The 16,181-nt window shown below is 36.9% G+C and overlaps 1 protein-coding gene across 3 annotated transcripts in view; it reads left to right on the top strand.

Moving 5' to 3' along the window:
• The window catches only part of LOC128263671 (guanine nucleotide-binding protein subunit alpha homolog), a 43,397-nt gene extending 27,509 nt beyond the window's left edge, over positions 1-15,888 (top strand). Inside the window, exons 1-6 of one of the 3 annotated variants that reach the window (XM_052998753.1) lie at positions 3,968-3,986; positions 14,146-14,284; positions 14,343-14,548; positions 14,612-14,743; positions 14,799-14,938; positions 14,994-15,888. In XM_052998753.1, coding sequence (XP_052854713.1) covers positions 14,203-14,284; positions 14,343-14,548; positions 14,612-14,743; positions 14,799-14,938; positions 14,994-15,354 — 921 coding nt within the window. In that variant the 5' untranslated portion in view covers positions 3,968-3,986; positions 14,146-14,202 and the 3' untranslated portion in view covers positions 15,355-15,888. Of the gene's footprint in view, positions 1-3,967; positions 3,987-14,145; positions 14,285-14,342; positions 14,549-14,611; positions 14,744-14,798; positions 14,939-14,993 lie in introns of those variants that run through there. The other 2 variants (XM_052998751.1, XM_052998750.1) reach the window with 2 other exon arrangements.
• Positions 15,889-16,181: the final 293 nt, after the last annotated feature.

Below are 16,181 nucleotides of genomic sequence, written 5' to 3'. Positions count from 1 at the left end.
TTTTATTATGTCCATAAATATTGTTTGCGGTATTTAACTGTGTTTTTGTATAATTGTCTATTTGTTTTTAATTTTATTCAGGGCTAGATCTGTCGGTATATTCGGAAATAATGAAATTACGTCAAATGAAATTAATCTTTCATCGTCGCCAATATATGTGTTGTTGATTTTGTCTTTGAATTCTTCTGAATTTTTATACCCTTGCAGAGGGTATTATAATTTCAGTCAGAAGTTTGCAACGCAGTGAGGGAGACATCTCCGACCCTATAAAGTATATATATTCTTGATCAGCATCACTAGTAGAGTCGATCTAGCCATGTCCGTCTGTCCGTCCGTCTGTCCGTCTGTCAGTCTGTCCGTCTGTCCGTCTGTCCGTCCGTTTATATGCAAATAATTATAATTTCAGTCAGAAGTTTGCAACGCAGTGAGGGAGACATCTCCGACCCTATAAAGTATATATATTCTTGATCAGCATCACTAGTAGAGTCGATCTAGCCATGTCCGTCTGTCCGTCCGTCTGTCCGTCTGTCAGTCTGTCCGTCTGTCCGTCCGTTTATATGCAAACTAGTCTCTCAGTTTTAAAGCTATCTGCATGAAACTTTCCCAAAAGTTGTCTTTCTATTGCAGGTAGTATATAAGTCGGAACGAGCCGGATCGGACGACTATAGCATATAGCTCCCATAGGAACAATCGGAAAAATAAATGAAAAAAAATTATAACTTTGCTGTTTTTTAATTTTTTGTTTAGTTCTTCGACATATAGTAATGGTTAAATATTTCCGATTTACGGTTAAAATTTCATCAAAATCGGACGACTATAGCATATAGCTCCCATAGGAACAATCGGAAAAATAAATGAAAAAAAATTATAACTTTTCTGTTTTTTAATTTTTTGTTCAGTTCTTCGACATATAGCAATGGTTTATATATTTCAGAATTATGGTTTAGATTTTATCAAAATCGGACGTCTATATCATATAGCTCCCATAGAAATAATAAAAATATATAAAATAACTATCAAATAATTGAGCTGCTAATCATCATAGCTTCAATGTTTTTAAACGTATACGCAGTAAATCATAATTTTAATGTTTTCAAAAATGTTAAATTCTTGCAAAAGCTGCAAGGGTATATGAACTTCGGCTTGCCGAAGTTTGCTTTCTTTCTTGTTTATGTTAAAACATCAAACAAAGAAAGTGCATTGATCGTGCAATACTAGACACAGTGGGACAAACAAGGAGATTTCTTAAAGAAAAACACTATGCCAAACAATTCACCATAGAAATGCTACATATCATAAAAACACCTACAGACATACGGATGAACTACAAAACGGACACTGAAAATGGCGCTAATTTATGTAGACATTTACTAGGGAAAGAAAAATTAGTTAACAAATCCACGTCACCGGACGCAGACGTGTAAATTAAATGTATGTCGAATGTAAATTGTTTTCTGTTTCTTAAGAATATTAAAATCGTTCTTACTATTTTATAGTTGTCCTGAAGACGGTTGCCGATGAGCATCCGAAATATATTGACAATAACCGAAATTAAGAAAATGGTGTTATTTGTTCAACGTCCTGACCTCGAGCCGGCTAACAATTAACAGAAATAGTTTTTCTTGAAATAAAATGTTCACTGGAATACTTGGGACACAATAAAAAATATCCTAACTGTGGCTGTTAAATTATTATACCCTTGCAGAGGGTATTATAATTTCAGTCAAAAGTTTGCAACGCAGTGAAGGAGACGTTTCCGACCCTATAAAGTATATATATTCTTGATCAGCATCACTAGTAGAGTCGATCTAGCCATGTCCGTCTGTCCGTCCGTCTGTCCGTCTGTCCGTCCGTTTATATGCAAACTAGTCTCTCAGTTTTTAAGCTATCTGCATGAAACTTTCCCAAAAGTTGTCATTCTATTGCAGGTAGTATTTAAGTCGGAGCGAGCCGGATCGGACGACTATAGCATATAGCTCCCATAGGAACAATCGGAAAAATAAATGAAAAAAAATTATAACTTTGCTGTTTTTTAATTTTTTCTTTAGTTCTTCGACATTTAGTAATGGTTTAATATTTCAGAATTATGATTTAAATTTTATCAAAATCGGACGACTATAGCATATAGCTCCCATAGGAACAATCGGCAAAATAAATGAAAAAAAAATTATAACTTTTCTGTTTTTTAATTTTTTTTTTAGTTCTTCGAGATATAGTAATGGTTAAATATTTCAGAATTACGGTTTAAATTTCATCAAAATCGGACGACTATAGCATATAGCTCCCATAGGAACAATCATAAAAATAAATGAAAAAAAATTATAGCTTTTCTGTATTTTAATTTTTTTTTTAGTTCTTCGAGATATAGTAATGGATAAATATTTCAGAACTACGGTTTAAATTTCATCAAAATCGGACGACTATAGCATATAGCTCCCATAGGAACAATCATAAAAGTAAATAAAAAAAATTATAACTTTGGTGTTTTTAAATTTTTCTATAAGTTCTTCGACATATAGTAATGGATAAATATTTCAGAATTACGGTTTAAATTTCATCAAAATCGGACGACTATAGCATATAGCTCCAATAGAAATAATAAAATTATATAAAATAACTACCTAATAATGAGCTGCAAATCATCATTGCTTCAATGTTTTTAGAAATATACGCAAGTAAATCATAATTTTAATGTTTTCAAAAATATTGAATTCTTGCAATAGCTGCAAGGGTATATAAACTTCGGCTTGCCGAAGTTTGCTTCCTTTCTTGTTAATTATAAAATTATAAATACTGAGATTTTTAAAAAACTCACTTCACACTCGTTTATTTATATATTTTGAATTTTTTGCTTTGTTGTTTCAGGGACAGAATTTAATGCTTGTTTTTCCTGAGACTTTACAGTGATTCGAATTATATAAACTTTGGGTCGAAGACATAAAAGATTTGGCCTAAGGGCCCACTTACATGTTTTGTGAATTGTGTATTTGTTTCGCAGCTACGTTTTTCCCGCGCCGTCGACACTTTTAAACTTCCAAGTTTTTGATTTATCCGGTAGGTTAATATGTAACTACTAGTTGAGCGCCAATTAGTTTTAATAAGGTTACAGTAGTTAGTCCCTGTAGTCACGTGGTTGATCGCCGGTTTGGTCGATTTATGTTGGTACGATGGTGGCTCTGTGTAGGGATGCGGCTGGTTGGCCAATTTACGTCGATACGGGGATGGTGATTCCGCGTAGCTCCCGTAGGTAGGTGGCCGGTTGCCCGATGGTCAGTTTTCGTCCACTGAAGAGTTATGACAATTACGATGGAAGGCTAACTGCCCTCCGTTCACTGCTGGCCTAGAGACTCAGTCAGTGTTCAAATGATAAATTGATTAACGGTGGTTGCCGGAGTTTGTTTAATGAGCGATGCGCTCTTTATTGAATATAAATCAGAACTGAACTTAAGGGATTGACTGAAAGCTAACAGAAGCTCGCAGCGGTCACGAAAATGTGCAGTGCTTGCCGGCTCTTAGCATGGTCAGAAATTTGACCGAAGCGATGTTGTTTACGTAAACTGTGGTCAACGACTTTGGTAATATTAGAACATAAAAACCTAATTTAAGCTCCGTAGTTCCGTAATTATTTTACTTAAAGATATTAATACTTGCAAACAAACTCACATACAAACAAACCAACAGAAGGACAAAAGTTTTCATTTCATAAATGCTGTGAAACTCTTGTTTAAATATCTTTTAAACGGAGTATGAGATTTAGATGACCGAGGTGTCGTTGGACGCGTAATTAAAACCATAAATGAGTCAGAGTCAGGAGTTTATAAAATAAACGACGAATATCGCAAAGGTCTGCAACGACGAGAAAGCAGTGCTGTGACGACATCGTTGAAGAGAACAAGTTGCAACCGAAGAGAGTGGACTGGACTGGAGGAGTTGTCGACTCGTAGCAAGAAGAGAACGTATTGGGCAGTCAAATCCATTTGGATGTGGTGAGCGAAAGGGGGATTTCATATAACATACTTATTTGAAAAATTTTGATTGCATTTGTTTAACGTTAATTAAATCTTTTGTGTTAAATTGAATTGTAAAACCATTTGTAAACGGCTTAGACGCATTACCATGGATTCTAGATCGATTCTTGATATGACAGTTCCTTTTTACTGTGGGCAAAGTGTTCCGAGCTGCGATTGGAAAAAAATGGAAGAAAAAGTGTTTTACAGGATCGACTGTTCAATCATTCTGGGCTGGATGTGGGTGGCGGTGCGGATGAAGGTTCTGTAAGCGTCAGTTGTTCATCAAACTACCAAGAAACGAATGCACCTGAAAGGTCAAGATTTACTTTAAGCGATTTTCAAGAAAGTGTTTCTTTGTTTGGGGGCTCCAAAAAAGATGACGTCAATTAGTGGCTGTCTGAATTCGAGGATGTTGCTGTTACGGTGCGCTGGGACAACTTGCAGACATTTATTTATGCTAAACAGCTTCTGGCTGGAGGAGCCAAGCCTTACAGGAGCAAGATTTTGGGAAATAGTTTTGTTCGGGGGAAGTACATAAGATTTTGCGGCAGAGGCAGAAGCAGCTAAAAGTGACATGCATTGAATTTATCTATAGTTTAATGGATATAAGCAAGCAGATTAAGCTCGACGAGGAAAGTTTGCTATAACTGCAACAAGAAAGGACCCACTTCGAAGCACAGTGATGAGAAGAACACAAAATATTCTGCTAAGAACGAGTCTGTTAATCTGCTAGAATTTAAAGCTGCGAAAGGTTTAATTTACAAGATACTGAAAGTTATTGACGTGGCGTTTGTAGCCATAATTGACTCAAGATGCGATTTATGTTTAATGCCAAAGGATATTTAAGCGTATTTGTGTCAAGAAATCTTCGAAGAAACTTCTTTTTGGAAAGTTTACTTGTTCCACCTGGACAAGAATCAAAAGCTAAAGATAGAGCAGCAGGCTATAAGCCAGAAAAATCAATTCACTGACCAGTGAATATGAAAATTTGATTGGAAGACGACATTTTAGTTCATTAACGCCCAAGACGAACCTCGTATGAGAACAAATGTTTTATTGAGAATTAAGTGCAAGAATGGCTGGCAGAGGGAATTATTGTACCAAGTTCTTCAGAGTATGCATCACCAGTTGTACTTGTTGCACAAAACGAGCAGTACGAATTTACGCATGTACCATTTGGCATCTTAAACTCTCCTGCTGTATTCTGCCGAAATCTTACCGCTACGTTGAGGGATTTCATTCAAATCGAAGATCGTAGTTTATATGGAAAAAACACAAATTTAAATGAGCAAAATCAATTTCCTAGGCTACACCATCGAGAACAGCATCATAGCACCAACTAACGAGAAAATTAAAATATCCAATTCCCCAAAGCAAAAAAGCTTTGAAGCGTTACTTGGGTCTGACGTCATACATGCGGCGATTTATCAAAGATTATGCTTCAGCAGCAAGACCAATGACCGTTTTTCTGCGAGAGAAAAATAATAAAATAGGAAGGTTTAATTTCCTTCAACTAGCATCAGCACCAGTACTCAAACTGTTTGATTGGCCGGCAAAAACTGAAGTGCATACAGATGCAAGCAAGTATGAGAAGAAAAATAAAGTTCTTACGAACTTGAGGTTCTAGCGAGCGTAAACGCGTTGAAAAAGTGGAGTCTACCTGCTCTTCCAGGGCTGCACAGAGCTGGAACCAAGATGAGGCACGATTATTAGAGGCACAAAACAATGACAGCTGGATTAAGACTGTAAAATCCGTAGTCACCAGCAAAGACATATACGAAGACTTCTTTTTGAAGAATAATATCATTTACAAAGACGCAGTTAACGATCTAATGAATGTCTGATCATTGAGTTCAAGCCAAGAAAGAAGGAGGTATTACACAGTCCCATAGACAAGGCTCAAGAACCCTTTTGGAACCTTTCACATGGACCACATTCACTTCTGGACTGTTCAAGAAGAACTGCTGCCGCAAAGAAATTCAACTACTTCACATCACCACAGGCATGCCTAGATGCAACAAAATTGTTTTACCGATGTTGAACAAGATGTGCCAAAAAAAAACCCAGTAAATTCAACAGATAATAAACAGCACTGCACCTCAAACTACCAAGTATAGTCCGTTTAAAATTTTGACTGGATTAGAAATACGAAAGAAAAACGCCGATTTAAGAAAACTTTTTGAAGACTTAGGTATAGAAGAGATAAGTAATAAGCGAGAAGAAATATTTGACAAAGCTCATTGAGAACGTGCAGCTAGAGAACCGAAAGAACTTTAATGAGAAAAGAAAGGTTGAAACTTATTATGCCGTAGGAGAATTAGTTGCTATGAAAAGGACACAGTATGTTTAGGTCCGTATAAAATAAACAAATAACTTAATATTGGGCGTTATGAGGTACAGAAAGAAGTCAACCAGGAGGAACCGAAAATAACCGCAACAGCTGCAGAATATATGAAAAAATTGGGGTTCATTCAGGAGCGAATGAAGATTCGAGATGACCAATTGTGGGATGGGGATATATTGAATGATTAGATTTCACAACGAAGAGAATAATTTCTTCATCATCGCAAACCACTCTCCATCCTTCTCCAACAATATGATCTGTATATCCATCACTCTCTTCTACCCAAATTCCACACCAAAATATCGCGCCAAGTTCAGTTGATGCCGAATGATTGACAAAGAATGATCGAATGTCGAATGGTCGAATGTCGAAGTAATGCGAATGTCGTAAAACGCAAATATTTGTTCTGTTTAATTTGAAACTTTGTAATTCCCGAAATAAATAAACAAAATCAAACTTGTCATACCCTACATATTTCTTAAGCTATTGATTGTTCTCGATAGTCAACCGCGTGACTTTGCTTTAGGTAAAATAATAATTGACTGAAAATTGGGTTTTTTTTTTGGAACCTCATACTGTAGCCTGAATAATGGTCCGTAATAATCTTTTATTTTTGCAAGGGCTTAAAGAGATTCATGGGATTCACGGTTTTAAAAAATTAGTTTTTTTGTTGTCTTATTTAAGTCTATACTATCTCTAGAATATTGTGCTAACATTTTAATTGCAGCCGATTTATAGTTTTGGGTAAACAACTTCGAAAAGTTGTGCACTCGCTCTTAACTTTTATTGACACTTGAAACATTAAACGCGTTTTTCTGTGTTCATTTACAATTTTACACTAATATTGTAGGCATTTCACAAAAATAGTATAGCCTATATTTAGAAACCACCAAACAAAGCTCTTTTAGGTCTTTTAATGTGTTTGCATTTTTTGTAAAATATAAAACTTAAAAAAAATATGGGTATGAGGATCCTTAGCCAAATAGTTGTACTAGCACAAAATGATTATAGGTTCAGGCAGTGAAGTAAAAAAGTATTCAGAATCAAAGTACCCGTAAAATCGTCCATTTTGGCTCTTTGAGATCATTTATCTCGAAATCGGTTCAGCACACCGAGATTTATTAGAACTATATAGTCGCACCAATTATTAAGGCTGTTGCACGAAGATACTAAACTTGGTAATAAAGCTGGTTCATAAGTAATTAGTGCCAGTAAAAAATTAGGTTTTTGATTTTAAACGCCGTTTTTCAAATATCCAGCGACGTCAAAACCAAAAAAAAATTGTCAATAACTTCTAAAATTAAGGCTCGATTTTGAAAATTTGTGTGTCTACCGACAGATATGGCCGATTTAAATATTTAGTTTGCGATTTAAATACGTAGTTTGCGTATAAACGGACGGACAAACGGACATGGCTATATCGACTCTCCTGGTGACGCTGACCAAGGACAAGTATACTTTAATAAATGCAAAGGTATAACAAGAAAGAGCACTATAGTCGAGTTCCCCGACTATAAGATACCCGTTAGTTAGCCAACAAACTTTAAACTATGTTTTACAAAACCATCGAAGTTTAGGAGGCGCCATCTGTCGAACTACATAGCCAATACCAGAAGCTAAGTGCGTGCAACACCCTCACCCTCCGCTAACAAAACAATCGAAATTTAGGTGGCGCCATCTGTCGAACTGCATAGCCAATACCAGAAGCTAAGTGCGTGCAACACCTCACCTTCCGCTAACATTTCTTTTGATCTGTCTCTCTACTGCAGTAATTACCGGCAAAGCAGTGGCCAAATAGCGGCCGAGCAGCGGCAGAGCGGCGGCAGAGGACTTTATAGCCGAATAACTTCTTAAATATTAGCTCGATTTCAAAAATTTTTGTCTACCGAAACATACACACAAAGCCCAATAGCTACGGGCTAACAAGTCTCAGAGTGACATAACAAACTTTTGCGATTTGTGGGCGTTAGAGTGGGCGTGGCTCCGTTATAAAGTAAACTTGCGCTGTGTAAGAAATACTAAAATCTTCATCTCGACGTTCGTACAGCCGGATATGGCAAGATCGAATTGGCTATTGAACATAATCAAGAATACATATACTTTAATGCCCAGAAATCGCTAAATCACTCTAAGGCCTGTAAGAATTACTTTATTCTATCATCCAGAAGCGTCCTGAATTGGCCAACAGGAAGGGTGTAGTGTTCCACCAAGACAACGCCGAGCACAAACTTCGTTCACGACTCGTCAGAAGCTACGGGAGCTCGGATGGGAGGTTTTATCGCATCCACCATATAGCCCGGACACAGCGCCAAGTGATTACCGCTTGTTCCTGTCTAAGGCGTTGAAGTTGAACTCAAAAGAGGGTTGGGGGGCTTCTACGAGGGGTATTATGAAGCTGCCGTCTAGATGGAAACAGAGTATCGAACAAAACGGCGGATATTTGAAGTAAATCCGAACACTAACACATTTTGTAAAGCATTGAATATAGAGGAAAAAAGCGGAAAGGAGTTATTTGACATATTCTCCATACCTCTTTTTTTTACTGAAATTACTCGCTTTTCCTCTTTGACTTTGACTTATTTTGCGCACAAACTTCGTTTTGTTGTGAGATTTGTTTGTAATCGCAGTAAATTGTTCTTAATTTTCAATATTAAAGATACAAATAAGTCATTTGCTAAGGATTTGAAGACTTTTCATAAAAAACTATTAGTCTACTCATTTTTTAACATGGTTTAAACTTGGGTCAAAACGTAAGGTTGCCTAGTAGATTACTATTTCTTAATTTACCTACTCTTGTTAATCGTAGAATCATGCTTGGAACTTTTTTTATGCACAATCTTGTCACTTTTAATGTTCCTTTTAGACCAACCCGCAACTACCATCCTTTTAACATTCCAAGATGTACCTCCTTTGGCCTGCATGAACCCTTTCGGGTTCTTTGTAATAATTATATTATTATTATAATTTCAATTAAATTAATTGAACAACAATAATAATTATTGCACACAATGAAATCGATAATTTATTATTTTTTTTTATATATATTTTAATTATTTGAAAAGGCTCTTCTGGAAAAATTTTGGAAGTGTATGATGTGTCTCCTTCGTCACTTTTAAAAATGTCGCGGAAGTCACTCTTAGAAGACACTTCATCGTAGCGAAAGTCGCTCATTTATGCCCACAAAATTCACTTTTCAATTTTCAGAACTGACTAAAAAGTGTCTTCCGCGATTCCAACACTAACACTAACGGCTGAACGACGGAAGGTTTTGTTCGTGTAGAGCTGTCGGTAAGAGACCGATGCGTGTGCTCTGCTTAAGAAGAAAAATTTGATTGAGCATATTTTGCGAACCTTGATAGATATCCGTTATTTTATTAACCAATCCATAAATGTGCAGGGACAGATGGTGCCTGCAATTCTATTCGCGCTTTAAAGCATTAAGTCGAAAGCGGCATCTGTTGTCGAAAACATAAATTTGGACGTTAATTTACTATAGTCAATGCTTGTTACGGCCTGTCCCTTTGGAGCGTGCAAAACGAGAGCGCAAGAGGTGAACGAAAATGGACAATAAAGGGTCGGACAGACTAGTTCAGAATACATACAAAACAAAATAATATTAATATCTATCAGGCCCGTTCTAGTTTTCAATCGGAAGTGAATTTGATAACGTTTTTGGATTTCCCTTTAACATAATCGAATTTCCATATTTTTGGTCAATTTTGTTCCCAAACAAAGTCAGCTGACTGGCAAAACGCGTTTGATTAGTATGAGTATTGCTGCCTTAGGGCTGATTACATTTTGGCCCGCTGGTGTCCCTCAGCTAGTGCCATTATTGTTATACTAGTCTAACGCATTAAATCGAAGAACCTATCAATAGCGGCCACAAATTCAATTTTCCAAATATTTCCGGTACTGAAAACTTTTGTGAACTTTTCAAGTATTGTTGAGGACCAAAGTTTCCGAAGGCAAAGAAAAAGGGGAAATAGTACATTAAGTTAATAATAAGAACACAATCACTTTTAAATTTTATTTACATTAAATAAAAATCTTTTTTTTTATACTACTCTCTATCGCGTCTTCCACGGACTTTAAAAAAACTGGATTATAAGTATTTATAAAACATTCGAAAAGGTCGAAAAAATTGGCTACAAACCATTTGTTTTTTTTTGAAAGTGGTCAACCCGATAACAACATCTTTAGAAATTAATAATTTTTTCCGATCTCTACAAGGGCTGAAATCATGTCAACCAGGACGCAGCGATTTTTTTTTTGAAGACCCCACTCCACAGGTTATATCTCAGCAAATAGTGAGTTTTTTTTTGTATTTAATTAAAATGTTAATAAAAACCACATAAAAAACTGTATATTAAAAATGTTTTTGATTTCTTTTTTATCTTTTTTAAACCAAAACAGGGACGGTGAATTTGCAAAGATTCTGAATGCTAGAATCGAAACGATTCAAAATAATTTGTTAAGAGTCAAATATGTAATTATTAACCAAATTCAGCAATAATGTTGTTAAACATAAAAGAGTCTTCGTGCATGATTGCCTGTGCACCTATGATTGCGCCGATTAGGAAGGATATGTCCTCCCTGGTGCACTATATGAGTGCTCTTGTTCATTTGGAGTTACGTGTGGGCCAAGTTAACTTTGTTGGTATGCAGGAGGGGATTGAATGCCATCTGCTATCAGAAAGATAAGCTTACAAGCGGTAATGGGCATGTCCACTGTGGCCTTCTCGGGAAGGATATCAGCGGTCGTCCCTTGTCTAGCCAGCTCGTCAGCTACGTAATTGACTACAATGTCGCGGTGACCAGGCACCCATATGAGTTGACTTCTGAGATGATTGGCCATCTCGTTAAGAGATTTTCGGCACTCAGAGACTGTTATTGAGGTAGTTTTAAAGGACTGAGAATAGGTCAATGTCTTTGTTTTGAAATAGTGTTGAATCCAGATTTTTGGCGACCTGTGTTGCCATGACCTCGCCTTTAATACACTACAATGGTCTAGCAGACAAAAGGAGGATCTGAGGTCTCCTCCTGTTTGTTTGTTCCGCTTAGTTGTTGAAAGTCTTTAGGATAGAAGATAGCCAGAACCTACAGCAGCAGGTTGCTCTTCTTTGCAGGGAGTTCCATTAAACGATTGTTAACTATTTTTTGAAAGATTCGCGGCAGGCTTCTGTGAGGATGTTAACTATCTTCCCTAGTTTTTCCTTGGTTTTTTGGTTTTTGGTCTCTACGTTAGTGGCTAGGATTTTAGTGTAATACACCCAAAAAGTTTTCCTTAGGTTATTTGCCAGTTTATCTATCGTGAATTCTATGCATCGGTGGTCGGGGAAAGAGTGGTCACCCCCGACTCTTCATACCCCAAAGTGGTAAAGTGATAAAGGTCAGGTCCTTTATCTTATATTTAACCTTTACATCATTACCTTTGTTGCAGGTTAATACATTTGACTGAAAAGAGGTAGTTAAAATGTAACTGGCCCCTTTTCTTTTCTGTTTTTACTTAATCATTGCGTGTGGCTTGCATTAGCGTCTTTCTAGGATAAGTTTAGTGTGCCTTAACTTAAATGTGAAAAATATAATTAATATCCAGTTTTAGTTGCAACATTTTTATTTAAAGGTCAGTCTTTTTGACAGGGTATTAGGGCGAGAGCCAATACGCTTGATGTATCTTTCCGCATGCGTCCGGCAAACATCGCAAATCTAAGGGATTTTAAAGTATCTTTCTAAATATTTTGTTTTCATGTACACACCACGGGGCATTACAAAGTTTTATTACTATCTGACTATGTGCTACTCTAATTTTGTTTAAATAAGTCTTAGCCTTAATGCCGTAGACTTGTAACGCATCCTTCCAAATAGGGCTCAAAATGGACTTGTAAATGGGAACTTTATTTGTGATTGAAAGATTGTTTTTTGACGAAGGAAGCCAAGACATTTTTGCAGCCTTTGCAAGCAATGAATGTTTAAACATAGTGGTGTGACTCTGGAAAGTGAGCTTTCTGCCTAGGATAACCCCCTTGTAGTAATAGAATGCTTCATGTCTTAATGCAGAGATATTCCTATGCAGTTTATTGGTTTTGTGGCGAATGTGACACAAGCGCGTCACGTACTCCTGTAGACCTATGGTTGCGATATCTAGCTTGTACTTCTTACCAAAACTGCAGTGTCGTCAGCATACTTCCGAACATCTCTAGGAGTCCGGCATATCAGAAGTATGGAGCGAATACAGAGTCGGGGCAAGCACACTGCCTTGGGGTACGCCAGCGGCGATCGTGTGATATTCTTAAATTTTTCTCCCTTTGGGCAATTATTATTATTTCTGCTCTGTTTACGATCCCATTGCAGCAGCTCCGTCAGTGACGTCGGCATTTATGTATGTTTATATATAAATGGTGGCGAAGAGTCGCTGCGGAAGGGAGAAGGTATTATGTTAACATGGTGACAGAGCCGACTCAGCACTGTGCTTGCCCATTGCATTCTCATAGTGGTCAATATTACTATGTACTTGAGATATGCTGGGGACTTTGGTTTATATAAACATTGTGGCTTAGTGCTACAAAGTCTTTGAAATAATATTTATGCATAACACTGAGTACAGTGGGCATTCGATATGTGAACATGCTACAATAGGACTTTTTGACTATTTTTGTCCATTTCAAACTACACTGAATTTCTTATTGGAGATAAAGCTTTGTACTAGGATAAATAAATGCAGCGTCAAAAGAATTTGTGGCTTGCTGAGTAGACCATCATGCCAAACGCTGTCAAATGCTTGCTGTATGTCCATAAAAATGGAAACGGTATACATTTTCTGTTCCATGGCTTCTAAAGCAAAGTTTACTACCCGGTGTAGAAACCAAATTGCCACCCTGGAGTAGCTCTTTTAACAAGTTTCAGATTCAGTATTCGGTCTAGTACCAACAACGGACCCGACAGTAATAAACTATTAAACAGAAGCACTATAAATAACACTGCTTTAATAGAAAAAAGTTTTATCGTCTTATAGTCGAGAAGGTCTTAACCTGGAGATTTTTTGGCTTTTACCTTTCTGCTCTGAAGTTCTACCTCTAACAGCATGACCTGTCCGGGCGCATTTAAACGAGGATTCGATTTTCAGCCGGAGTGATGCTTAACGGCTTGAGTCTGTCCTGGGTTATCAGCAAAAATATCTGCCTTCTGCTGACTAGAGCCACACCATCCTTCAGCTGGATTTCTTATGGCTGCCTTTGGGATGACCTGTTTTTTTTAAGGATTCGTAAGCTTCCATTGGGAGTTCGTCAATGCATTTGCGCCTGTGGTCTTCAACATTTGGTCAAAAGGATCTTTCTTATTTTTCGCAAAAACCTTGCTGCGCCGATTTGACAAACTTTTTTATGTGTTGTTTAGTGTGTTTAGTGTACTCTCTTCTGACTCTTCTTTTGAGCAGAAAGTTCCTTCGACACCGGAGGATGGACATTTCTTTTTGGGGTAGCAGGAGTTCAAATGCGGTTAATTTTTATTTGACATTTTGGCTATCTGGTTTTAGGCACGCTTTTCCCTTAGCCTAGATGTAATCAAAATACAAAATCAACACTTAACTTTTACCGTTTATCCAAGAACCGAAAGTAAATTTAATCTTGCCGAAGTTGATTTTACCATGTCATAATGATGAAAAAAAAGCCTATAAGCAAATCCTTTTGCGCTACCCGCATTCTAGAAGGGAACAGAAAAAGTGTAACATAGCTTTCCTTTCATTGTACAATAATTAAAATGTATCTTTGGTGCCAACGGGCTTTTTAATTCTAGGTGAAACTACTGCTCCTAGGCGCTGGGGAATCTGGCAAGTCAACTTTCCTTAAACAAATGCGAATCATTCATGGCGTAAATTTTGATTATGATCTGGTCCGCGAGTATCAGGATATAATATATCAAAATGTGATAAGAGGTAAGTCGTCATTTTTCATGTACCTTTTTTATTTTGTTTTATTAATCTAACGTTAAAGGTATGCAAGTTTTGTTGGACGCTCGTGAAAAGCTGGATATCTCGTGGGGTAGTGACGGACGAGAACTCGATGCCAACGATGCTAAACTAATGGAAAGCAATGCAATTGAGTCCCATAGGTTTATGGAATATGCACCACAAATACGCCGCCTGTGGCAAGATCGCGGTATTAGGAGAGCTTTCGAAAGAAGACGTGAATTTCAAATTGTAAGCTAGCCCTAGTGCGCAAAGTGGCATTATGTTTTAATGTTGGACTATTTTGTTTATCAGAGCGATTCTGTTAGCTATTTTTTGGACGAAATTGAACGGCTGGCTAAACCAGATTATGAGCCCACACATAAGGATATATTGCATTGCAGAAAGGCAACCAAAGGGGTATATGAGTTTTGCGTTAAAGTACAGGTGAGCAAATTAAATAAAGCCATGATGTTGTCAATTAAAGCTCGGTGACTTATAGAACATTCCATTTGTATTCGTTGATGTGGGTGGACAGAGGACTCAGCGACAAAAATGGACAAGATGTTTTGATAGCTCCGTTACGTCAATTATATTTCTTGTATCTAGTTCGGAGTTTGATCAAGTGCTTGCGGAAGACAGGTAAATTAATTATTAATACTTGACAAAAAGGTTAAGTAAAAAGTTACCGTTGCAGGAAAACCAATCGTCTGGAAGAATCAAAAAATATTTTCGACACCATTGTCAACAACAACTCGTTCAAAGGAATATCAATTATTTTATTTCTAAACAAAACCGACTTGCTTGAACAGAAAGTTTGCAATCCTGAGACTGACATTCGCTGGTACTATCCGCAATTTATTGGAAATCCACACTCAGTTTTAGATGTCCAGAACTTCATACTACAAATGTTTATGAATGTTCGTCGCAGTAACAACTCTAGTAGGATCTACCACCATTTTACCACTGCCATTGATACTCGCAACATCAATGTCGTGTTTAATTCGGTAAAGGACACTATACTGCAGCGTAATTTGAACGCTCTTATGTTGCAGTAGGATTCCCCGCTAGCTCCAAAAACTTTATAGGATATATGATTCCTGGTTTTATACAAACCCATTTAAAAAATGAAAGTGCCAGATATAGCCCTCAAATAATAAATATAGCAATCCTGAGACTGGTACTATCCACAGCTCCAAGGCAATCAACACATAATTTTTTAAGGCCAAGCGATGAATTCAGCAACGTAATTTTAATGCTTAATTTTCATTCTCTTAACATGTAATATGATTTCTGTAATATACATATCCACTAAAGAAATGATAGTGCCAGATGCAGGAGCCTTTATTTTAAGCGAAGGCGCTAGTTGTTGTTAACTCTTTAAAATGGTTTGATTACTCAGTAACTCAATTTGTATTAAATAATATTGTTACTTTTAAAATTAAGATTTAGTATGCCAATAGTAACATATCACAACTGTATATACATATATAAATTAAGCTTTCGGACTCTGTAAGTAAACAGACTTTGCCGCCATATGCTTATATAAACTAACCCAAAAATACGTTTGGGTTTTTAAACAAGCAATCAAATACATTGACTTTAAACTGATATGACATGGTATGCAGATCAAACCAGCCGATGTTTATATACCCTTGCAACTTTGAAAAAAGTCAGTCGTCATCTAGCTTTCAATGTCGCTTCGCTGATCTGACGCTGTTTCTCGTTTTGCCATCGCGCCTATCATATCGCTTGTGTTGACCTACAGGCAGAGGCGGTCAAACTTCTAATAAACTCGCCGAATATTTTGTGGCATTGCGACAGTTGTGTGGTAGCGAATGATTTGCATTCCAAAATTGATGAAATGGATGCCAAAATGGAAAAT

This window comes from Drosophila gunungcola, unplaced genomic scaffold (assembly GCF_025200985.1).
Source record: "Drosophila gunungcola strain Sukarami unplaced genomic scaffold, Dgunungcola_SK_2 000010F, whole genome shotgun sequence".
Classification (NCBI taxonomy): Eukaryota; Metazoa; Arthropoda; class Insecta; order Diptera; family Drosophilidae; genus Drosophila; species Drosophila gunungcola.
The sequence above is the reverse complement of the archived record's forward strand: the minus strand, read 5'-3'. Positions and strand labels throughout refer to the sequence as shown.